This window comes from Xenopus laevis, chromosome 7S (assembly GCF_017654675.1).
Source record: "Xenopus laevis strain J_2021 chromosome 7S, Xenopus_laevis_v10.1, whole genome shotgun sequence".
Lineage (NCBI taxonomy): Eukaryota > Metazoa > Chordata > Amphibia > Anura > Pipidae > Xenopus > Xenopus laevis.
Window position 1 is genome coordinate 15488930 of NC_054384.1, and position 26147 is coordinate 15515076.

At 40.2% G+C, this 26147-nt stretch overlaps 1 protein-coding gene across 2 annotated transcripts in view; it reads right to left on the minus strand.

Annotated features, from left to right (window-relative positions):
- The window catches only part of edrf1.S (erythroid differentiation regulatory factor 1 S homeolog), a 48097-nt gene that overhangs the window by 15950 nt on the left and 6000 nt on the right, over positions 1-26147 (minus strand). The window contains exons 7-20 of one of the 2 annotated variants that reach the window (XM_018226905.2): positions 25330-25451; positions 23523-23634; positions 22358-22505; positions 21099-21207; positions 18791-18902; positions 16222-16485; positions 13696-13767; positions 13467-13614; positions 12276-12461; positions 10266-10466; positions 8894-9112; positions 7464-7690; positions 1863-2021; positions 587-736 (exon numbers count right to left, since the gene is read on the minus strand). In XM_018226905.2, coding sequence (XP_018082394.1) covers positions 587-736; positions 1863-2021; positions 7464-7690; positions 8894-9112; positions 10266-10466; positions 12276-12461; positions 13467-13614; positions 13696-13767; positions 16222-16485; positions 18791-18902; positions 21099-21207; positions 22358-22505; positions 23523-23634; positions 25330-25451 — 2229 coding nt within the window. 2 annotated transcript variants of the gene reach the window in all.

A 26147-nucleotide genomic window follows, 5' to 3' on the forward strand; every position in this document is an offset into this window, starting at 1 on the left:
TAACTGCTCAGTGAGTTTGCAATTGATCGTCAGCTTTCAGCTCAGATTCAAAAGCAAAAGTTATAAGCCATGTGCCCCCACCCCTCAAGTCACTGATTGGTCACTGCCTGGTAACCAATCAGTGGAAACCAAGGGAGCTGAAAAGCAGAAAGTAGTGTTCTGGCTTTTATATTAGACATCCAATGACTACATTTTTTATACATTACATTTTTGGCTAACTAACTACAGGTATATTAGAAACATTTTTAATTTTGCACAGCCTATCTATTTACCCAGTTTTTATTTTTACACTGAACAATTCCTTTAAAAGCAAACATCTGATTCAGATCAGAATCAAGGACAATTACTGTAGTCCTACCAGTTGGATGCAGGACTTTTTTCTGCATTCAACTAATAGGACCAACTGTGTTTGAGGCTGGATCTATCTGATGGAAATAAGAGCTAACCGCAAACATATACTTTGTGCTCTGTACATAAGTTTATGGTCTACAAAGTAGACATTTCCTAAACACATCCTGGCAGCATTATACTTTGACGAGCTTCCCTGTTGGTGGTTACAGATAGGCTGCAGAATTCATGTCCGCACCTGGTTCCTTAAGCAGCTGTGATACATGGAGGCCAGCCGGTGATGAATGGTTGCTGCTCTGTACTGGCACAGTGGTTGTCTCGCACACACAGTGTCAACATCACAGTACTGCAGGGACTTCATCATGGCTTCCGTTACTTTTTTCTCAATCTACACAAAGGGGAAACAGAATGAACATTCAAGTAAGTATTTTGTACAGTGCCCATTGTGTCCAAGCTAGATGGCAGCTATGAGGGATGTTGTAGTCCAACAACAACCAAGGGGCTGCAAATTGCCTATACCAGGGTTTTGTGCAAGGTGGTGTTTTTCCAATAAAAGCATTTAAATGTTAAAGGGATACTGGCATGGGAAAATCAGTTAATAGTGCTGTTCTAGCAGAATTCAACAGATTTTTTTATATTTCATTTTAAAATCTGACATAGGGCTAGACATATTCTCAGTTTCCCAGCTGCCCCAGTCATGTGATTTGTGCTCTGATAAACTTCAGTCACTCTTTAGGGTCTGGCCACATGGGCAGATTCGGGGAGATTAGTCGCCAGGCAACAAATCTCCTCCTCTTCGCGGCGACTAATCTCCCCGATCTGCCTTCCGCCGGCTAAAATGTAAATCCCCTCCCTTTCCTCCCAAGCAGCCTAACAACAGAACAATTGGAAGGTAACCAGATAGCAGCTCCCTAACACAAGATAACTGCCTGGTATATCTAAGAACAGCACTCAATAGTAAAATCCTGGTAAAATTCTCTCAGTTTGCAAAACAAACAAACAAAAAAAAATGCAGGCTGAGAGCAGCGGAGCAAACACTCCATGTTCCCTGAGCCTAAAGCTAAGGACACACATGTGAATACTTGCTGCGTTGTTGGCGCAGTTGGCACCGCGGTTTTTAAAGAAAGCCGACCGCTGTGTAAATACGCTAGCGGTTTCAACCTTCGCCAATGAACGCACCAAAAAAGCAGTAAGTATCCGCATGTGTTTCCGTGGCCTAAGGCTACTGATACTAATTATCATGTTGATAAAAGCCAAGGCCTCCACACATAGTGTATGCCCACAAATGAACAGATCATATCGATGGGGTACAGGCTGTGGAGGCAAGGACTGTGCCAACCAGCCGATGACAGGATTTTTAAACCTGCCCAATCTGATGATTTTCAGCCAGATATCTGTCCAGAAGGCCTGACAGAGGGTCACATACATAGGCCAACACTGTCTGTCAACAGCTTTTATCGGTCTGTGTATGGCCACTGGAAAGAATTTCATTCACAGACTGTCCCATTCCTTACCTGTTCTTGGGCTTTTCTCGAGAGAGGGGCATAATCCTGGAGCAAGGTGGCCATGGTAAAATAGGTCGTTGACAGCTCCCAGTAAACAGAGTCCCACACGGCCTGATGGGTTTCTCTTTTATCTAAAGCCTTTAAAGCGTTGTGATAGTATTCAACAGCCTGCAAATGGAGAATAGATTAGACACTATTAGCTTCCAACGGATCAATATAACATTCTATGATGGGACCCAGTGGCGTAACTAGATATTACTGGGCCCCACAGCAAATTATTTTTCAGGCCCCCAAAATGTTTAGAGGTTGACTTGTTTCTCCAATATTTATTGAAATTGTATATGAATTAGGGCCTCGTGGGGCCCCTATACCTCCTGGGCCCCCCTGCAGCCGCAGGGTCTGCTTCCTCTATAGTTATGCCCCTGATGGGACCTATAGTCATGGTGTAGCTACTATGCACTCACCAAAGGTCATGTTAGGGAGTAAGTTCAACAATCATAAATAAATACATTTTATTTACTAAAAATATGTTTATAAGGGCAATGTCCCTAGTAGCACACCAAGGGCATTTCCCCATGATTCAGCAGGATCACCTCATGCAGTGATTTTTTTTCTCTTCTAACTTAAAGGAATCTTTGGATGTTCTGTTGCCCGTGGGAGAGGAAAACTCAAACCTCAGTTCAGGAGATGGAAGCAATACACAGACCTGCTCCCAACTTGGAGTTTTCCCTCTGTAACTGTATCATGTAATACAAACCTGTACCCATCGTGAGATAAATATTCACCTTTTTCATTAAACATTGCAGGGACATCATTTTAATTGGTAATTAATGTAATTGTTTGCCATTATCACAGTAAATTGATGCAGATAAGAAGTTTTACCATGGTCAATTACCTTCTATTAATCGGAGTACTAATTAAAAGCTTGAATAAACCAAGGTAAGCAAACAGCGGATCACTAGTAATGGAACTGCTTTGACACATCTGTCCACCACAGTTAAATCACTCTGAGACTCCAGCCCTGAGCCTAAGTAACACAAACTGGAAGAACAGAGTGAAGGTTTATTAAAGGGGAACTATTGTGAAAATTAAAATGTAATATAAGCTTCAGCATACTGAAATAAGAAACTTTCTAAATACAATAAATTAAATATTCTGCATAGTTTCTAAAATAATCAAGTTTATATTCACTACGCCTGTGTCCGTTTCTCTTTATTCGGTCTTCATACAATGATCCAATATATCTTATAGGGGGCTTCCTTTGCTAGCAGATCTATTAGAGCTCACTCAAATAACTGATTCCAGTACAAACAAAATCTAGAGTGAGCTCTAATACATCTGCCAGGCAAAAGAACCCGCCCTATAAGATATAATGGATCTAACTGTCAATTAATATCTGCCACCAAACTCCTGAATGAAGAGAGAATGAAGAGAAACAGATGCTGAGAGAGGAATAGTGAAGATAAACTTGATTTTTGATAGTATTTAGAAATGTTCTTATTTCAGTATGCTGTAAAATCCTTTTCTAGTAGGCCCTCCTGTCTGGGCAAACGTGTGGGTTCATATCAGTCTCATCTCTGGAGGCAGGACAGAAGAATAAGACTCTTGACCCCTCCCCTGGTATATAAGTTGTGGCTCCACCTCCCATTGCCAGTTCGTTTGTAAAGCTTAATGAGGTGGAGTGTATTCAGGAAAGTAGAAGGTCAAGAGACAGTTATAAACATATAGAAAAAGTTTACGTCCACAGACCCATACTAAAATCAGCCTGGGTGGGACTTATCGAACTGACAGTTCGGGCCTACTAGAAAAGGATTTTCCAGTTAGTATAAAATCTCTTTTTCTCTAGTCGGCCCTCCTGTCAGTGCAAACCTGTGTGGACGTCCAAAAGGTGTCCCGTAATTTAGGGTGGGTATTATAGCAGATTTTTGTAATCTCTTAGTGTTAAGTGTACTGTATAATGTAATATAACATGCAACAATCGTTATGCCCACAATAACACCAAAAATACTGTTATGTGTAGTCCTTTAACCAGGGGGGCTCTACTGTGCCACCGCAGCCTGTAACACTTTGCAGCCAAACAAGGCCGAAGTTGAAGCAAAAAATTTAGTTTATGAAGGTATTGGGAGAAACCCAAGTGGCTGCCTTGCATATTTGTTCAGGTGTAGACAAGTTGTGTAAGGCCCATGAAGTACTTTGTGCTCTAGTAGAGTTAGCCTTGACCTGAAAGGGCTTTGGTTTTTTGTTACTTTCGTAAGCAAAATTTATTGTCTCTACTAAACATCTAGCAGTGGTTCTCTTGGAAACTCCTTGCCCTTTATGAGTTGCAGAATAAGATATCAACAGAGAGTCTGATTTCCTTAGAACTGCAGTCCATTTAAATATATGCAAATTGTTCTTACTACGTCTAGCTTGTGTAATTGTGTTTCTTTATCATGTGTAATTGTGTTTCTTTATCATTCGCTGGATTTGGGCATAGGCATGGTAATACCAACTCTTGGTTAATGTGAAAGCTGGATACTACCTTTGGTAGAAAACCTGGTACTGTCCTAAGGACGACATTATCCTGATGCATAACCAGCCATAGTTCTTTGCAAGAAAGGGCCGCCATTTCTGATACCCTCTTAGCTGATGTTATGGCTATGAGGAATGCCACCTTGAGTGACAACCATTTAAGATCACAAGAGTGTATATGTTCGAAATGTGGTTTTTGTAGCGTGGCGAGCACTAACGGTAAGTCAAAAGGCGGAGTAGGGTCTTTGAAAGGTGGTCTGAGATGTAAGACTCCTTGTAAAAAACGTTGTATGGTGGCGTCTTCTGACCACCGGATAAAGCCAAGATCTGAGACCTCAGTGTGTTTAGTGCAAGGCCTCTAGTAAAGCCATCTGTAAGAAAGTCTGTGATTACCAGAGTTGTACTGTCTGTCCATACTAACTGTTTGGCTGAATGGAATGGAATTTTCTATCCGAATTGAATTATTTGCAGCACCCATTGGTCTGTAATATGTGCTTCCCAGTAGGAGAGGAACGGTGTTAGACAACCTCCTACCTGGGGCTGTTGCGGAGGTGAGTCATGAGGAGTTGGGTTTTGAGGCAGCCGGTTTTCTGCCCTTCCTCGTTGGTTGGTGCCATTGGGGTCTATTTCTCCGTGTTCCCTGATCAGCATTGGGATTGCGTAAGGAATGGTTTTGAAAAGATCTGTAACTGCGATGTGGAGCAGACCATGGCTTTTTGGTAGAAAATCTATTTGTTTGCTCTAGACGGCCTCTCTTTCCCATTGGAACAAATGTGTTTTTGCCCCGTCACCTCTGTAATGATTGGTTTCAAATCTGGTCCAAAAAGGGATTCGTCTGAGAATATGAGGTTGGTCAGCTTGTTTTTAGAAGCTGTGTCGTCTGACCAGTGGCGTAGCCATAGAGCTCTCCTGGCAACTTCTGTACTGGCTGTGGATTTTGCTGCAAGTCAAGCAATATCTAGTGCAGAATCTGCTAAAAAAGCGAATGTAGCATGGAGTTTTTCCACCTCTGCAGCTAATTGTTGTGCTGATTGAGGTGGTTAATACATTAGTTCAGTGTTTGGCCGTACGTGCTAGACCCGCTGCTGCAGTTGCTAGACCGAGAATTGCTGCCGATTGTGTATAGGCTCTTTTTAGAGCGGATTCCACTTTTTTGTCCATGGGATCTTTGAAAGCTGCTTCCTCTGTTGGGAGAGCATTTTTGCTTTGATAGGCGTGCAACAGCCGAATCAAATTTGGGAGGTCTATCCATAACTTTACCTGCTCCTCTGGAATAGGGTATGTGTTGAAGAATCGCTCACTTGGTTAAAGCTGATCTGTGCTCTGGCTGTGACCATTCGGAGTCTATAGCCTGAGTAATTGCTTTAAAAACTGGAAAAGAGCGGTTCTTTTTCGGTTGTACTCCTAGAACTTTGTCTGCTTTAGAGACAGCTACTGACTCATCTTTTATCTCCAATGTCTCCATCATTGCTTTTAAAAGTTTGGAGGAGACTTCTGGTCTGGCAAAGGTGTGTGATTGTTCTGCGTCAGAATCGCTGTCTCACCATGATTGTTGATGGTCTGGCAGTGGCAAGCCAGAGATATTATCTACCCCTACATCCTCCCCTGAGAATGAAGCCTCCGGTTCAGAAGAGTCTGACATGGCATCTTGAGCCCTCCTCTTTCTAGCATGTAGTGATTGCTGAGGAGGAGGTTGGAAAGTGGCTTTTATTGATTCCAAAAAGTCCCCTAATTGCGGGGGCATTTGGGATGCGGAGAGTTGTTCCCGCAGATTTGGACTGGGGCGCTGAGTTAACCCTGTAGGGGAACTGAGAGTAGCCTGTTGTTGCCCCTCATCATTGTCAGTAGTAAACAGGGGGTTATGCTCTGGAGTAGCGTTGATCTGTGGTGACAAGATCGGTGCCTGTTGGGGTACAGTCAGAAAAATAATTTTGTTTGGATTTTCTTAAGGTGTATTTGCATTTTTTGCATTTCACCACTTTTTCTGCCCTATTTGTGGGCCTCTTAGAGGATTTGGCAGTTTGGATGTGCTCCCTGAGCTCCCTTAGGGAATCTGATCTTTTCATAGCTCTGTTAGGACAGGGCTCTTATGGTGGTAACTCACTTGGAAACACTAGGGCCTTATTTTAGGCTTCCGTGCTGTTTGTGACGTCATGACATCAGACGCGTGACGTGCGCAATGACGACGTGACGTTTTAACGCTCGAGCCAAGTCGTCCGCGTCAAGATAAAATGGATGCTCGCATCCATATTAATGCCTGCGTCCAAAACGATACGCCCGCGTGACACACGACGCCATGAGAAAGGGCGCCAACAACCAGGTACCACAATGGTCGCTTTTAGGATTAGGGGAGTAATTGTAAGGAGCTGTAGTTCTGTTTACTCTCACCTTATTAGTGTTGGTCATAGGGAGTAATAATAGGTAGCACTGCATACCTTTTACTCTAATACAAGTGCAGCTGAAGGGTATTGGGCCTAAAAACAGCGTGATGTGCACTGATTCCACTTGCGGTGTGTGAGCAAGGAGGGAATTACTGGCCTCTCTGGACGCCCTCTGATCCATCCATGGCTGATATCTTTAGGTCATTCCACTTGCTGCACAATGCACTGCAAGGAGGGAAAGTCACCATACGTTGGGAAACAAAGCATGTCCCCATACTCCATGGATACCTGCCGATCTGCAGTAATCTTCGGGTGATTCCACTTGCTGCACAATGCACTGCAAGGAGGAAAAGTCACCATACTTTGGGAGACAGCAAAGCATCCTTGAACGGAGAAGCTCTGAAGCTAAAGGAAAAAAAAAATTAGAAAGAAAGAAAACTTTTCTGTCCTTCACCTCTGAGGCAGGACAAAGAACTGGCAATGGGAGGTGGAGCCACAACTTATATACCAGGGGAGGGGTCAAGAGTCTTATTCTGCTGTCCTGCCTACAGAGATGAGATTGATATTAACCCACACGTTTGCACTGACAGGAGGGCCGACTAGAGAAATTACATTTTCATTTTCACAATATTTCCCCTTTAAATTATTTGATTACTTTTTTCTTTAGATAGAATATGCCCCATATACAGTACCTTATTAGGTGCAGACTATAGCCCACCTTATTATAGTAATGAGCCTCATCTGAAGAGAATTCCCCTCTGCTGACATCAGTTCCGCTGCTAGAATGAGCCTGAGCACAAATCCGCATTAAGCGGCCCATGTTGCACAGTAAGAGGGCAATATTGGTCAAGTCCTTAATTGAATCAAAGTTGGAGATTCCTTTCTCAAAGCTAGAGAAGCTCTTCTGCAGTAAGTCTTGTTCTGCGCTGGAGACGCTTTTATTTCCTAGTTCAAGAACAAGGGACACAAAAACATTACAAAAACACCTTGTAAGATCATGCATAGAGCAAAACCTTTTCATTGGTGCTCTATTCTACTTGTTGACCCAGCTCTTCACCCAGGGGGAAGTTGACCAATGGGTGAATAGTTTGGGTTTTGACCTATATTTATTTAAGCAGTGATGGCTGACCAGTTGCACTTTTCTTGCATGTAAAAAACTCCCAGCATTCTGCAATATATTTATATTAAATGTATATTTCACTGCACAGATACATACAAGCCTGATTCAGGACAGAACAATACACATTGTATAAAAGCAACATAACCAGTAAAAATCTGCATTTGTTACTAGAGCCAAGAGGAATTAAGGACTCTGCAGAGCCTGAATGCAGAATTACTTGCTAAGGATTTCTGATCATTTCTGTTACTGCACTGCATGCCCAGATGTCATGATTATTCATGTATATGCTCATAAAACAAGAAGCACAAAAAGTATTTATATATTTGGTTACAAGGACATAGGGCTAGAAATAGGGGTACGCAGAAGAGGCACGTGTCTAGGGTGATTAATCCCTGTATCGGCCTCTCTCTATTCCAAATTCTCTTCCTCCCACTTATCACTCATCTGGTCCCCCCCCCAACACAAGAGTTACATTTTAGGGCTCTCGATTTATTGCCATAAAAAAGTGTAACTATGAGTAAAGCCTTAAACACAGGAACATTTAATGTATAATTTATACTTTTTTTTCATTGCATTTGAAGGCATAACCAGTCAAACCCAATGCTCAGGGCTGTGGTTAGAGAAGAGGGGGTCCGTGGTAATTCAAGATAGCTGGGGACCCCCAGGGTAAGATTTCATAAATAACAGATGTCCAACTTACACCACCTCCAGCTGTTGTTAAGCTACAACTCCCAGAATCCCACCAGTGGCTGTAGGGTTGCAAGTTAACAACCAATGAACAATCTATCCTTTGTACAACAAACATCATCTATATATCCATGTTTCCCCCATGGGGCTTTATGATGCTTTTATGATACTGGAGCCCCAGAACAAACCTTCTCTGCCCTACAGTTTCCATATAATAAAACTGCATTAAGAAGTAACAAAACTCATATACAAAGCAGTATGGCAGCCATTAGAACTCTTGCTACTGTCCAGTTCATGTTTATTATACAAGAAGAAGACAAAAAATAAATAAAAGGGCATACCTAATCTCTCTGACTGCAAAGCAGCTGCTTGATTCATATAAAACACTCCGATTTCGTTCCGGATATTCCCAAGGCGTTTCAGGACCTGCGTGCTCTGTTCTGGGTTCTGGATCTGCGGGTTTGTGAACGTCAGAATTTCACTGGCTGATTCATAGCATCTGCAACTAACGGAGAGCTGGCAACCCAGGTCATTGATCAGATCAGTGGCCCATGAAAAACCTACAGGAAGCAACGTTGCATTAGTAAGGCAGCATGGAAGGATAGAGATAAACAGCCACAAGTAAAACATCTCACCATGGCCGCACAGACCCCACCGAGGAGATTGTGTCCTTCCTGATAATATTGTGTGGGTCAGGAAAAACTCAACCTGCATCTGACCCTAGCATGTACACAGGGCTGGCATCAGGGGGGCACAGCTATATCGGGCCCCTTGGTGCAGATTCTGTCCCCCGCAATTCACGGCAGCCATCTTCTTTTCTTCGTTAAACTTGCGCAGTTGGAGTAATTTTCCGGTCCCGAACAACTGCGCATCCGAAGTTCGGAAATCTGAAATTTTCGTGACTTTCGGCACATGCGGGGTTGTTCGGGACCGGAAAATTACTCCAACTGGGCATGCAAAGTTTAACAAAGAAAAGAAGATGGCTGCCGTGAACTGCGGGGGACATAATCTGCACCAAGGGGTAAGTAAAAAAATTAGGGTCATTTGCCCCTGGTACCACCTTAGCTGGGGGGGGGGAGAAGGGGGGGGTCTACAAAGGGTAGGGTGTAGGGGTATTTCATGTTACGGGTTTGTTTCTAATTTAAGGGGGGCCCTGGCCATGCAGCATTTCCCAAATTAGCCGTGCCCCCTTGAGCCACCGAAAGCCGCCTGTCCACCATTGTTTATAAAAACAGGGACCCTGGACATGCAGGGAGGCCCTGACCACCAATGGCTTTTTATAACTTTTAGGAGAGTGTTTTTACTATTTTAGGGCTGATGTCTGTGTGGCTTTTTTATTGTGCTGTGGGGCTGGGCGGGGACCGGGTGGCCCAGAATTTGTTTTTATACATGGCCCTGTGATTTCTGATGGCGTCCCTGCATGCACACAACCCTAACCCATAAAATGTTACCATTGTAGGACCCAGATGCAACTTCCCGCTCAATATGTTAGATCTACACATAACTATGGTTCCAAAACAAAAAAATTTTGGGAGCAGAGGAGGAGTGTATTTCCCCAGTCTGACTTTAACCTGCAATGATCAATCAAATTTCAACCCTAACCTGTATTTGTTACCAATTCATTTTCATTCTGTCCTAAAACACAAAACGCAAGAAGACTGCATGTAATATCACTAAAGACAATGCTGGAAATAAAAGGCCAGAAAGTGAAACCTTGGCAGCTGGATTCCCTTTGAAGACTATGCAGGATTTCCTGGTCATCTCGGGTTTGGTAACTATACTCTTCATAATAGGCAGCGCGGTTGCTTGCATTCTGGGCCAGCATTAACTGGACGTCCCCGCATAGAGTGAGGTACTGACAGAGAAGGAGCATCACATCGGGCACAATGCTGGTGCATAGGCCACTGTAGGCATCTGGAAACATCAAGAGAAACAGATATTATTCTAAATACACAAAAAGTCAGATTCAGATATAAAGCAGGGCTGTCAAACTAAACGTCTGAGGACTCTCCTGACTATACAAGAGATTTTATGGCCTCTAGCATGACGAGGATGTGTGTCTTTATTTTACAATACTTCTGCCCCCAAACATGAGGCTTATTGGCCCACACCATGAACATTTTGATTCAAGGCAGTTATTTACCAGCTGACTTGTTTATTTATACAATGACTTGTATCAGTAGCTCTCCAGGGATGGCCCTATGGAATAGATTTCTGGACGAGCCAAGGAAGCAGCAATAAAATCTTCTGTCCCCCATTTTTCTTCCCAGTGGTAAGAGAGATGATCATGAATGATGATATGAGCATGTAAGGAATTATATGAAGGCTAATTTACTAATATAGGCACAAACTTGCACTGGTTCAGTCATCAGTATCAACCAATCAGAAATTAGTCTCGTTCAGTAAAAAAGGAAGGCAAAGCATCAGAGTGGTTGCAATGTTTAACTCTACAGCTGTTTATATAAATTTCTCTCTCTCTCTCTATAAACATATATATAATACTAAATAGTAAAATAGTAATACAAATAATAAGTGTATAAACTATACATCAGCCGCACCAATTGCCTCCTGCTGAAATGGGTGGATTAAGGGTGAAAGAAAGCTGTTGGGAAATTCCTTTTAAAGTGTGACCTTAAATGGGAACTATCGCAAAAATTTTAATTGAATATAAGCTTCCTCATACTGAAGTAAGAAACTTTCGAAATACAATCAATTAAAAATTCTGCATTGTTTCTGAAATAATCAAGTTTATATTCACTATTCCTCTCTCAGCATCTGTTTCTCTTCATTGTGTCTTCATGCAGTAGTTGGGTGTCAGATAGTGATTGACAGTTAAATCCAATATATCTTATAGGGATGGCTTCCTTTCCAGGCAGATGTATTAGAGCTCACTCAAATAACTGATTCCAGCACAAAGAAAATCTAACAAAATAGCTGCCTTTTGCACAAATTCTGCATGTAGAGAGACAGGATTTCTGGTGATTTTAATATAGTGAGCTCTAATACATCTTCTAGGCAAAAGGAGCCTCCCTATAAGATACATTGGATCATTCATCTGACACCCAACTGCTGCATGAAGACAGACTGAAGAGAAACAGACGCTGAGAGAGGAATAGTGAAGATAAACTTGATTATTTCAGGAACGGTACTGAATTTCTAATTGATTATATTTAGAACATTTCTTATTTCAGTATGATGGAGCGAATATTACATTTTAATTTTCGCGATAGTTCCCCTTTATACCCGGTAGGATAGGTGCTGCTTTGTTAGCAGGCTGCAGCAGACAGTTACAACTCTTTTGGGTAATAATAAAAAGGCAGTTTGAAATATGTGGAGCTTCCAGTATTGTACGAGAACTGCCGTTGCTTCACTGTGCAGCAAATATTTTTTATGGAACACAGACCCTGCATGCTGTACAACTTTACTATAATCCCACATAGAGGAACATATGTGTTGGTGGTGACAAAGAGAGAAGGCCAAGGCCCTGACCAATAATCTGTAGAGATTATGGTAAATGCAAGAGGGCTGCTGAAGGATGCCATAGACCGTCACTATTTATTGAGTCAGTGGGGGGCTGTTTCAGCCTCTGTGTACTTGGAATAGCAGTCAGTTTCATTCAATTTTATTTTAATGCAAAATAAATTTAAAAAAAAGTAATAATTTCAGCCAATTCTAAGCGCCTTTGCGGTTTGCAGTTTGCTCTTGACATTAACAGCAACCTACCGTGACACTGTAATGCCAGCTTGATGTATCTCAGTGCTCTGCCATATTTCTGTAGGCTCACTGCTGCATCCGAGAGCACGTAATATGCTTTTGAGGCTTTCAGTATTAGCTGGAGCTTTATTTTGAACTGCCAGGCACCCGGAACAATCCCAAATAGGCTGGAGCACTTATTCTCTGACAATCCCACTTGAAACGAGAAAATGTATTTCAAAATACAAAAATAAGGTGGCTGAAATAGCGGTCTGTATGTAAACAGAGAGATGCTGCTTTCAGTAGCAATTACGTTTAACAAAACTTTAAAAAACACTGAAAAATTTAAAGGGATAAATATTGGAACGTAGTGTTGAATTGTAGTTTCTGTCACTATGCAAAATCCTTTTTTGGTGGAGGATCACTTTAAAAGGTAAAATATTTATTTAAATACATTTAATCGAGAAACTAGCCTAGTGTAAGTGAATTAGGGATGCACCGAATCCAGGATTTGGTTCAGGACATATGCAAATTAGGGGCAGGGAGGGAAATCGTGCGACAAGTAAAAATGTTTTCCCCTACTCAACCTTAATTTGCATATGCAAATTAGGATTCGGCCGAATCTTTCGCGAAGAATTCGGGGGTTTAGCCGAATCCAAAATAGTGGATTCGGTGCATCCCTAAAGCGAATACTGCAATATATTGAACATTTGGATTATGTATGCCCCCTTTAATTTGTTTTTGGGTTTGAAGTCCCCTTTAATGTGGGAAAAATAACAATTTTTCGTGATTAATTATACACCGAGGCTGCTAAAAGTCCAAATCCGAAAAGACTCCATCTTCGATCTTGTAGAAGTCAATGCCAAAGGTCCCATTTGAAATTTGAAGATATCATGGTCTGAGTTTTGGACAAAAATCCAAAAAAATCAGGGGGGGGTTTGAGCAATTTCATGAAAAATTATAACGTTTCCGGTCATAAAACCTAAAAAATTATTTTTTTCCCCCCAAAAACAGATTTTATCTACTTTTCTCAATGATAATTACGGTCAATTAGTGGATTCTAGTTTGGTCGGACTTTTTTTACTTAAAAAATCTGGTGGGGAAAAAAAAAATCGGATTTGATAAACAACCCCCTTAATGTCTATTTAACTAACAAACTGCTAATATGTTTCTCTTTAAACACAATGTATTAATATGTTACTTTCCTAATACTAATCTTACTTTTATGGAGAAATAACTCCATTTGCTTTTCCACGCACTCGGGCCTGTCGGCTGAATCGTCCTCATATTTCAGTGGGATAGGAGTACTCGGATCGGCAGCTGGGAGCTCCCCGTCCTTCTTCACACTGCTGTCAACACATTTTAACCCCTAGGAAGAAAATACACAAGGTTTTTATTATGGCAACCATTCAAAATTTAAGGAGAAAAGGTAAATGTGAATAAGCCTTACCTCTAAAACGTAACTGAGCACTAATCGGCAGCGTTCCTCAGTGTCACTGCAAACTGGGAATGTGCAGCTAGACTGGAAAAGAGATTTCCAAAAATAAAAAAGGAGGCAAAAGATGATACATATATACATTGAAACCTAAATTTTACTTCCCCTGATTTTAAGTTTCCCCTCACTTTACATTGTTTTTTTTTGTGGTCCTGCCTATATATTATGCACAATACATTTTCCAGGATTTTATTCTGGTCCCTTGAAAAACGTAAAATGGGGGTTCTAGTGTATTTGTAGTTTCACAACCATAGGGATTAGTGCTGCACAATCATTAATACTTATCTAAATAGCAAGGAACACGCACCAAATTGCAGACTTGGTCCCTCTACATCAGTGATCCCCAACCAGTAGCTCGTGAGCAACATGTTGCTCTCCAACCCCTTGGATGTTGCTCCCAGTGGCTTTAAAGCAGCTGCTTATTTTTGAATTCCAGGCTTGGAGGCAAGTTTTGGTTGTATAAAAACCAGGTGTACTGCCAAACAGAGCCTCAATGTAGATTGACAATCCACATAGGAGGTACTAAATGGCCAATCACAGCCCTTATTTGGCACCCCAAGAACATTTTTCATGCTAGTGTTGCTCCCCAACTCCTTTAACATCTAAATGTTGCTCACAACGTTGAGGATCAACTTATTGGGCCATGTGCTTGGCCCGTCCAATGACTGAGCTTTTCTACAAACAATCCTATTTGCAGTCTTTATCTTAAAGGGGTGGTTAACCTTTCATTTAACCTATATATTATAGAATATCCTATTCCTACCAATTCTGCAGTTGCTCCTCATTATTTGCTTTTATATATTTTTTGACTTCCTACTTCTACATCTTCGCAGCTTCCAAATTGGGTCCCTGACCCCAGCAGTGAAAAAACAGTTGCCCTGTAAGATCAGTTTTATTATTATTGATTATCTTTCAATTCAGTCCCTCGGTTACCAATAATCCAGTCTCTCATTCATTAAAGGTGAAAAACCCCTTTAATGAAGCATAAAATTATATGCCAAACTGTACAGTAGCTGTACATGTATGGCCACCTTAAAGGACCCTCCAGGCCATTTAGGGAATGGATTAGCCCTGAGGAAGGCCTACCTGACCTCAGCCTGAGTTATGCAGAACAATATGGCAGCTTCTATTCATCCCCAGATAAATACAGCCCAGCAACCAGTACCTTGATGCTTTTCTAAACACTTTCAGAAAAAGGCACCGTTACAAAAAAATTTTTAAATAAAAATGAGCTCACTTTGTCCAATAAGAAATACTGGAATTGGTGTATATTCTATAATAAGATTTTCAGAGTAGGAACTGAATGTTAAGTGATAATGTCACCATGACCTGCAAGTTAATCATCCCTTCAGTGGGTTTATAGAAAAGGCAGGGACAAACAGAATGGCTTAACCGTTCCCTCTATTCGTACATAAAGCTTTAAGATTTTCCCTTCTGAACCGAAAGGAAACCCTTTCAAGCAGTATAAAGAGTTGAAGGAGTGCTGAATTCACAAGTAAATGTGTTCTGATTGCATGATTTAAAGCAGCGGCATTTCTGTGGGGTATGGCAAAAATGAACCATTGTTAAAGGAGACATTTTGTATAAAAAATGAAAACGTATCAGTGTGTTATATTCATTTAGATATAGAAGAAAATATATAGATATAGAAAAAACTAGTTTCAGGGCGATTTATTGAATATTTCTGCAAAAACCCTACTAGTCCCTCCCTTCTCTTCCACTTCCTGCTCCCTGAATTCCCAGGCTGTGCAGGGGAGCTGGCGGCTCTCAGCTCTCTGCACTGTAGGACAGGAACCAATCAGCAGCTAGCAGGACCTGATAGGGAACTGACGCCTGTCTTTGCTTGTGCGTCTGCAGGGCTGTAATTGTATAGAAAAATTGAGCAGGCACTTTCAAAGACCAATCTTCCAGGCAGACTTTTCAATTAAAAAGTATTCTAGTGCACTAGGACACAACCTAACGTGTTTCATATCGATAGGATACTTAATCATAGGCTACATGACTCCATTCCCACAACATATTTAAAACAAGAGAGAGCCAATTGGCTTTGTGAGTACTACAGTTACACATATGGTGCAATAAGAAGCATAATTATTGGAAACCTCTAGTAAGACCCAGGGCTGTGATTGGCTGTCCCCCTCCTACTCTGCTTCTGGCAGGGACACACCCACTCCTCATTTGAAACAGGGACCAGGGGACACTAATAAAGCTATTTTAAAGATAATAATCTGTAGCACCATGTAAAAGCAACAAAATATATTACTTATAATTGCCTACAAAATTACGGTTTTTCATTTATCCTATATGTCTCCTTTAAAGGCTAAAGTATAAGAGGCCAGGACTGTATCCATGCAGAGAAAACTGATCCCACAAAGGCTGGGAAAGGCAGAGATCAGCCTATTACCCCATGTCTCCAATCACTCATAGACTGGCCTAATTCTCCAACAACATCAAAACATTCCACTTTCAAGATACACTTACCCGTATCTGATGGGTGGATTTATATTTCTCTGGCACAGATAATTCCCTGACTGATTTAATGACAGCGATGGCTTTGGAGTCCTCTGTAATTTCCGACGTGGAGTTGTAAGAGACCGTTTCGTCGCTGTCGGCCATTTCTTCCTCCTCCTCTTCACTATAGCTTTCATCCGAGTTGCCATTGGACGGGACATCCCCACTTTCTTCTTTCTTTGGCTCGTCCAGTTGGAAAAGTTCTGAAAGCATGTAATTGGCTGATGCAATAATCTTCCAAGGAAGGGAGAGAGGGTAAATATGTACATACAATCAAGATAAACATAAATATGTTACACCATGACTAGCACATACAATATTTGGGAAGGTAAATACTAAAGTAATTTGCATTTTGTCTTTATTAGTTATTCATGAAATGTTTGTGTTTTCTGCTTTTTGATTCCAGGAATACTGACCTTAGCAGCCTAATTGAATTTTAAAAAACAGGTCCTGTTAAGATGTTATAGCCTAGAAGATTGCAGGTAGAAAAACTATTGTTTATATTCTGATCATACTGTACCAGCACAGCAATTCAGCAGCACTATTACAAAAATGATCCATGTCTTCTAATGTCAAGAGAAAATCCCACCTTTGATCTCATTAGGCCATCTTTTCTGGGTCAGTGGCACTGCACATGCTCAGTGTGCTCCCAGCTGCTGCTGAGAAGCTAAGGGATTGATATAAATATAGGGCTGCTTATTAATGAATCCTGATTCAGACTGCACTGCATTGGTTTCAATGCTGCTAGGCAATGAGAATTTTGAAGCGAATTAATTCAGAATCTGAATTAATTACTATACTGCTATATAGATGTATGCATGTATACTATGAGACGGTCCCTAACCTCAGGTAACTGACAGCAGCCCAGAGCATGAGCTGTGAACCAGCAAAAAAAAATAAAAAAAGAGCTACTGGGGGCACCTTTGGAGACACAGATCTTCACTGCTATAGGGTAAAAGAGGCCTTAAATTTGGTACAGAAGTTCAAAGCATATGGTGTAACATTTCAAAGCTCATTTATTGTGGAGCTTTATTTCTCCTTTAAATGTTAATATCATGGTGGATTTCAAATGATGTAGAACTGCACCCTTTATTTGCTGCCACCTTGTAACTCCAGGACAGCTCACTGCTTTGAGTTATGTGCAGCACATGTCAAAGGGACTGTTTCATGAGCGGGTTCGGGCAGGCTCCTGCACATTGCAGGAGCCTGCCCTAGCATTGCAGCTTCCGGTGCCTAAATTTATGCACCCGCCCCTTTTGTCACTGTGGGGCAGGTCTATAAGAAGAGAGGGAATGGCGGGCTGGACCAGGTGCGGGTTGGGAGGGGGTGTATTAGGGTAGGGTGCGGGTCGAGAATTTCCTTCACACCACTACTGGGCATCCATGATGTACTTAAATTGCACTCAAAATACTGTATCAAGTCATTATAACATTCTCTGCCACTAAACTTTATTTCTGAATGGTAAAGTTCATCAAAATCAACTGTAAAAAAAAAAAAAAAAAAAAAAAATGAAGGCATAGCTTCAGAATTTTATCATTCTTCCTTTGCCCTCACAAGACCCCTCTGATTTTGGGCGCTCAGGGCTATTGCCCTCTCTGCCCTACACTAAAAACTGCCCAGCACTTACATATTATTACTGCCGATTGTATGCTGAACAAACTGCATACAAGGTCAGGGGTTAATGGAAAGATGCAAATTAATACAGGTATGGGACCGGTTATCCAGAATGCTCGGGACCTGGGGTATTCCAGATAATGGATCTTTTTGTAATTTGGATCTACATACCTTAACTCTACTAGAAATTGTATAAACATTAAATAAACCCAATAGGCTGGTTTTGCCTCCAATAAGGATTAATTATATCTTAGTTTGGATCAAGTACAAGCTACTGTTTTATTATAACAGAGAGAAAGGAAATCATTTTTAAAAATTTGGATTATTTGATTATAATGGAGTCTATGGGAGATGGCCTTTCCATAATTCGGAGCTTTCTGGATAACGGGTTTCCGGATAACGGATCCCACACCATATAAAGCAGACCAACATAATCATCCACATTTTTTGTACTAAGTTTTTAAGTACATTGAGCAGTGGTTAACAGATAGGGATGCACCAAATCCACTTTTTGGGATTCCCTGAATCCTTCATGAAAGATTCGGCCGAATACCGAATCCTAATTTGCAAGCGGGAAAGGAAAAGGTGGGAATAAACGTCTTTTATTTCCTTGTTTTGTGACAAAAAGTCACGCGATTTTCCTTCCCACACCTAGTTTACATATGCAAATTAGAATCCGGATCCTGCTTTCGGTGCATCCCTATTAACAGGACACCACCATAGACAGCTTGTTCCCCTAGACTTGCCCTGATTTACCCACTGAAGCTCGGAGAAGGTACTTTGCATTTCCCTAGCAAAGTGCTTGTCTGGTCTATCCCTTAACACTTCATTACAAAACAGGTAATTCAGAGCTTTCTGAATAACGGGTTTCTGGATAATGGATCCAATACAGATATATATTTGATGTCATGATCGAATAACTTACTTGTGGGTGCCTCCCCTTGTCCACTAACTTCAGGCAGTTTAATAACAATGTTCGGATGGTTCCGTAGTGCTTCCTGTTTTGGGTTTTCTTTATCATCATGTTACAAGCCACCCTATTAGGAACAAACAAGAGAAAGATTAATGGCAAGTACGGTTTTAATGTCGCCGCTCGTTTCCCGGCTAGTAGTTTTCTTTGCTGCAACAAATTGGGTCACTTGTGCATGGCAAGATTAATTTGTTTCCGCCGAGTCCCGGGAAGGCTATAAAGATTCCAGTGCGTTAATGCATCATGATAAATATTTAACATTTTCGTTTAACAGGGGACAAAGCCATGGAGAGTAGGAACTGAGTTACAAAGGGACCGCAGGGAAATATCACAATGCAGGCGGACTATAAATTTAACACACACACACACACACAAAAAAAAAGATCCTGTGTTTACTGTTCATTCCAGTAAAGAAATGTGGAATGAGAAATGGGTTGTAATTTGTGTGTTTGTAAATAGTTAACTATTCCACTGTAGTTTAATCTCCCTCTGAGCCATGGAACAATGCAGTTTCCTTTTCATTTAAAGGAGAAATAAAACCTTAATAAAAAAACCCTACCCCCCTACCCTACATAGGTACATAAAACAGTACCTTGTACTTGATCCAAACTAAGATATAATTAATCCTTATTGGAAGCAAAACCTATAGGGTTTAATTAATATTTACATGATTTAATAGTAGACTTAAGGTATTAAGATCCAAATTACGGAAAGATCCATTATCCGGAATACCTCAGGTCCCGAGCATTCTGGATAACAGGTCCCACACCTGTACACCAGCTTGCCCTGTTACTAGACAACAGCTGTTATAAACTGCAGGCCCATCAGCCGCATCTATAAAAAAGCAAGTAGGGGTGACATGTACCTACAATCAAAGCCAGTCATTAGCTGCGTGTGGGAAAAGTGTTGCTAAAATAATACGTCACTTAGGTCGTGGGACTCCTTGGTGACTTATAATATCCAATATGGGGTACTTTATTCACTATATATTGTGAAATGTTCTATGTGTACTGTTTATTGTGAGTGGGTCCCTAAGCTCAGTAAGTGACGGCAGTACAGAGCATGTGCAGTGAATCAGCAAAAGATGGGGAGCTACTGGGGCATCTTTGGAGGCACAGATCTTAACTGCTAAAAGGCTGTGGTTGCTGGTACCGAAACCCAAAACATATTGTAAAACAGTTCTAGCCTACTTATTTAGTTAAGCTTTAGTTCTCCTTAAAGTAATATCAGTTTTTTTGTTATTTCTTGCCCTAAATAAGAAAATGAAACCAGCTCCTGTTCTGCTGAGCAGAGGAAAGCTGATAAAGCAAATACCCAGCCAACAGGCAAGCCCTCTCTATAATGAGCTGCTCCTTATCTCAAAGCATAACAAAGGCGGCAGCTTAGGGTTTGTTTATACAGTGCTCATAATCAGGATGTGGTTTGACCAAAGTGTTTAGCAGATTCCGATTCAAACTTAAAATCATTTGAATGCAATGCTCTAGAAAAATTTAAAAAGTTAAATCGGTTAAATGTTACATTTTTGTTCATTTTTTTTTTTTTAATATTGTCTCAAATCTGCAATGTAAATTAGGGTAAGATTTTGGTTTAGTATTCAGCTAAATCTAAAAAGGATGGATTAATACATTCCTACTTTAAAATGACTGCGAACCAGTGTATAGCTTGAGAGTGTACTGTGAACCATGTGTATATATGAACACAATGTACTTAACAGCAATACAAAGATACTCAGCCATCTCCCAGTATACTGATTTTGTTTGCACAAGGAAATTGCTTAACAAAAGTAGTCAAATTTATCATCATCAAAAGTGGCACTTAGGGGGTTATTTACTAAAAAAAACTTGATTTAATTGGATTATGGAAAAATTCAATAGAAACGAGCACAAACCCGAATTACTCGAATTTTCAGGCTTTTTGCAGAATTTCTAGATTTTTCGAGTTTTGCAGAAAACCCCCGAAAAAGTCGGATTCTGGCGAAAACCCCCATAACTTAAATTTGAAATAGGTGCCTTTGCCATTGACTTATACAGGAGCTCGACAGGTTTGAGATGAGATTTTCAGATTTTGGCTTTTCGCAGCATCAGGATATAATAAATCTCATAAAATTTTAACTTTCTAGAGAAAAAAACTTGAATTTTCGATTTTTTAACATTTGGACTTTAATAAATAACCCCCTTAAAAAACAAAGTGTTCAACAGAAAAATAATAAAAAAAAAATATATCAAGAAACTTGATTAACGCCAGTCTCTGACGAAGCACTTACTTGTAAAGAAGAATGGCCACGGGCATGGTGAACGGGTTTTGGTATTTATCCTCAGTTTCCTCACAAAGAGTCGTTAGATCATAGAGCTTTACTATGTCACTGCCACTAGCTAAAATAAAGAATATTGTTTTTTTAGTGGGTAAGCACAGAACCCCCAGTTTATATCTAGTAGTTGGCCAGGTTTCCAAATGAACATTTTGCTTTAATTTGGCCATTACAGCTGCATTAAATGGGGGTCCATGAAGAGTTTTAAAGGAGAAGTAAACTCCAAGACAGTTTATTGCCAACAGATTAGCCACAATAGTGCAAGATAGAACGCTATATTTATTCTGCAGGATGCCTTACCATACGTGAGTAAACAGCTCTAGACACTGTCTCTGTTTATTTAGGATAGAAGCTGCCATATAAACTTGGTGTGACATCACTTCCTGCCTGAGTCTCTCCCTGCTCACTTACAGCTCTGAGCTCAGATTACAGGAGGAGGGAGGGGGAAGAGGAGCAAACTGAGCATGCTCAAGCCCTGCCCTGGAGGTTTATGTTGAAAACAGGAAGTCTGATACAGAAGCCCATGTGTACACAATATAAGGAAAGAAATGCAGTGTTTCTTTTGACAGAGGACTCAGAGCAACATTACTTTTTTACTGGGGGTTTACTGGTGTATTTATATAGAGCATTGTGATAAAGCTCATACGTGCATAACAACTGCACTTGGAAAGAAACACAGAAAGGTAGCAAGGTGAAAAGAAACAGCAATGGTGGGTAATACTTTCCACTTAAAGGAACAGTTAAAACCAAAAAATGAAAGTCTTTAAAAGTAATGCAAATAAAATGTACCGGTGTGCTACACTGTTAAAATGTATGTGTTTGCTTCAGAAATTCTGCAATAGTTTATAAATATAAACAAGTTGCTGTGTAGCCATGGGGGCAGCCATTCAAGCACAGGATACACAGTAGATAACAGATAATTACTACTATAGTTTATATAAACAAGCTGCTGTGTAGTCATGGGGGAAGCCATTTAAAACTGAAAAAGAACAGCATATAACAGATAAGCCCAGTAGTATAAATGGGATTTTTCAGAACTTATCTGTTATTCATTGTGTATCCTGTGCTTGAATGGCTGCCTCCATGACTACATAGAAGCTTGTTTATAAAACCAGCTTAGAATTTCGAACAAGCAGATATGTATGAGGCAGAACAGGGAGGGCTCAGACTAAACCAAATGAACGTAGAATGAAAAGAAATTGAAAAACCCTTACCCTTAAAAAGCCAGTAGGTGTGCCCTTCTTTTGTGCAATTAGACTTCAAAAACGATAAAATATTCTGTGCAATGTCTTTAATAACTGTAGTCGAAAAATTTGAGTTCTCCAGATTTGGGATATCTTCTGTCTTGATCATTTCATATTTCTACAGTGTTAAGGAAAAAAAAAACAAAATAAAAATATAATAGACAGCAGCTTTCAGATATGCAGATTCACTAGCTAGGATAATGCTTAGTCAATTCAGTGCACAGGACAAGGCTGATTTACATATCTTCAGATGGATACATGCCCCTCTGGTTGTTAAAGGTAAACAGTAAGGCTGCAGCATCCACTTAATCCCTTAGAAATCCTTCTCCTCCTCTAACCCACTCTGCCCCCTTCCTCAGGAATTTACTTTTGCTGTTGGTTTATGAGCATGCTCAGTTCTTCTCAGATTACTAAACATGCCCTCCAGTCTAACAGCCAATGAAGAGATAGCATTGCTGGTACCCATAGAAACTCTTCTCTAGCTGTCTGATACATTTTTTTCTCCTAACCACCTCTCTTGAGCTCAGCTTAACCATTACAGTAGACCCTTGTTTGTAAACCATTACATTGCACAACCCCAGCAGAACGTTTAACCAAACTATGGTGTGCCTGTGTAAACCTGCATTCTGCATTGCATGAACTTTACATCATATATGTCCTGTTTGCTGATATAAATGTTACTGATGATGTGAGGGAAAATGGCTGCCAGATGAACGCTGCTATTTGTTTTAGGAAAATGTGATGGTGGGTATAGCAGTACAAATGATGTGGCTTGGGTGGGGAAGATATGCCCAACTTATATACATGGTAGGAAAATGTAGGCTTTACATGGGGCATATTTATTATGCTGTGTAAAACAAAATTCGCAAAAAATGGTGTAAAAAGCTGTGTAAAATAAATGGCAGTGGTGTGTGTAAATTTACTCCACGTGAACGTGAGATTTGGCGTCATTATTTTGCATTGCTTCCAGCGGAGTTATCATACACTGGCCCAGTGATTGGCCCTACGCGTTTCAACCACAAAAGTGGTCTTCCTCAGGGGCAAAAATACAAAAAAGTATAAAAAGGCAGGAAAATATCTACTGCTGCTTCAGAACCCCCAGGATATTCAAACAGGAATACTGCAGAAAACCCACCTGTACAATCCCGTTCACATGGAAACACATCACAAGTTCAGGGACATTACAGATCAGATTGTCCAACCAATAATCAATACCAGTCAGCACATTGATTGGCTTATTGTTGTCCCTTAAATAAAAACAAATGTTAGTACACTTAAACCATATCACACATTTTATTCTACATAAAACAGTACAATTATTAGGATCAGTGGTGTAACTAGATATTACTAGGCCCCAACAGCAACTTTTTTTTCAGGCCCCCAAAATGTTTTGAGGTTGAATTGTTTTACCAATATTTGTTGAAACTAGGGATGAACCGAATCCACTATTTTCGATTCGGCCGAACCCTTTGCTAAAGATCTGGCTGAACCGAATCTGAATTTGTAAATGCAAATTAGGGGTGGGAAGGGGAAAACATTTTTTACTATCTTGTTTTCCGACAAAAAGTCACGCGATTTCCGCTTCAGAAACACTACTATTTCTGTAGAAATAAGTCAAATCAACTGGACTTGCTGAATTTTTTCCTTGAAGACGTTTCAACAGTGATCCAACTGGCTCTCAATTCAGAAAAGCTTGTAAATAAGATCTTTTTTCGGGTATATATCCTCTGGAATGTTGCTTCAATCAGCATAATCACGATTAGCATGATTGGAGCTTTGAGGTGTTATTAAAGGGGTTCTTCACTTTCAAAACACTTTTTTTAATTCAGTTGTTTTTAGATTGTTCCCCAGAAATAATGACTTCTTTCAATTACCTTCCATTATTTATTTTTTACTATTTTTGTAAAATCTAAGTTTAAAGTTTAATGTTCGTGTCTCTGGTGTTTGAGTCTGGCAGCTCAGTAATTCAGGTGCAGACTCTAAACTGTTACAATTTTGCAACAATTAGTTGATACATTTCTCAACAGCATCTCTGGAGTATTAGTAACTATTGTATCAATTCTAACAGCTGCCTGTAACGAAACCCAGAGATTTTGCTCAGCAGGGACAAAGATAAGAAATGTATCAACTAAATGTATCCGTTTAGAACAGTTTGCAGGGTCGACGACCCCCCTCCCAGAGCTGCTTCAGAAGGTGAAAAATTACACTTCACACTTCAATATTAGACAAAACAATCACACAGAAAATAGAGAGTCATAGGGAAAAGTCGTTATTTCTTGTGATCAATCTGAAAACAACTAGTTGATTGAAGGTGAACCATCCCTTTAAACCTTCCAGGGAGAGGTACCAAAACAGCATTGTATGTGGCAGACAATAGATGTCCCCCCCCGCCTCTATTCAAACTTGGTTTTTCAGTTTTTACATAAATGGCTTCTTTAACACCTCTTTTGAACCAGTCGCTCTCCCTAGAATCTGAACTTGGCAGTCTTCAAACGTGTGTCCGTTTTCTTTTAGATGTAGGTACATGGCCTGACCAGAGGAGCAGAGCCATTCGGTGGTGTAACTGCTTTTTGGTTTTTCCCACATACAAATCAGAGCACTCCTCAGTGCACTACATACATAGGGGCACATTTACTTAGGGTTGAATATCGAGGGTTAATTAACCCTCGATATTCGACTGTCGAAGTTAAATCCTTCGACTTCGAATATCGAAGTCGAAAGATTTACCACAATTCGTTCGAGCGATCGAAGGAAAAATCATTCGTATTTACCTACACACCTATGTTCGGGGGTATAGTTTTCCTTTAAGTAACTTGCCCAAGGTAAAAAGGGATGAAACAGAGATTAAAACCAAAACAAGTCTGATCCAATGCTAGCAAAATACATTTTTCATCTACCGTTCTGAGAGCACTAAGAATAACATTGCCATTTAGTTATCTCACCTGAGGCGCAAGCTTACAGCAGGATACCGACCACCACCAAAGATAGGCATATTGGAGCCTACCAGCATGTGAATATCTTCAAACGTCCAAAGGATATTTCTGACAAAGTCATTTTTAAGTCCCTTGTACAGACAAAATGAATTGATGAAAAGAATGCAGTTTTAGAATTGCACCAAAGGTAAATGATGAAAATGTATTTTTTTTTTTTTTTTTTTAAAAAGAGAAGATGTGTCAGTTAAATAAAAAGAAGGGAAAGAAAACGTGGATAACTACTTCTAATGTGATTGGTTATAGATGCCAATTTCGTGTTTTGTTTAAAATGATTTCTCTTAAGCTGGACAATTGTGTTTTTTCCAATCTTGTGCTTGATATAATTCATACCGGACCATGTTCCCAGTCATTAAAGAAAGTGAGCCCAAAATATTGTTATATTCAAATATCAAAAGAGAAAAAAAACTCAAAAGTAAGCATATAACAAGCAACTAATACCAGTTCTAGTGTACCTGTTTTATCCATACTTTTGTTTTTTGTTCTTTTTGAATAGAACATTGAAAATTGATCCTAGTGTTCAGTGTGCACGTTCCAGCACATGCAACATATGCAACCCTGCTGGGAACTTTTAATGGGCTGGAGAGTAAATTAAAAAAATTTTCAAAACGGAACAAATGTTATAGTGTCAGAAACCAGACTAGATGGTATACTGGTGTTCACCTGCAGACTAAATTTATACTTTTGCACCAGAGAGAATCCACAAAAATCAACCAACAGAAATTTAGAGTAAAAAAGCACCCTAAACAGAAAAAAAGCATACATAAAGA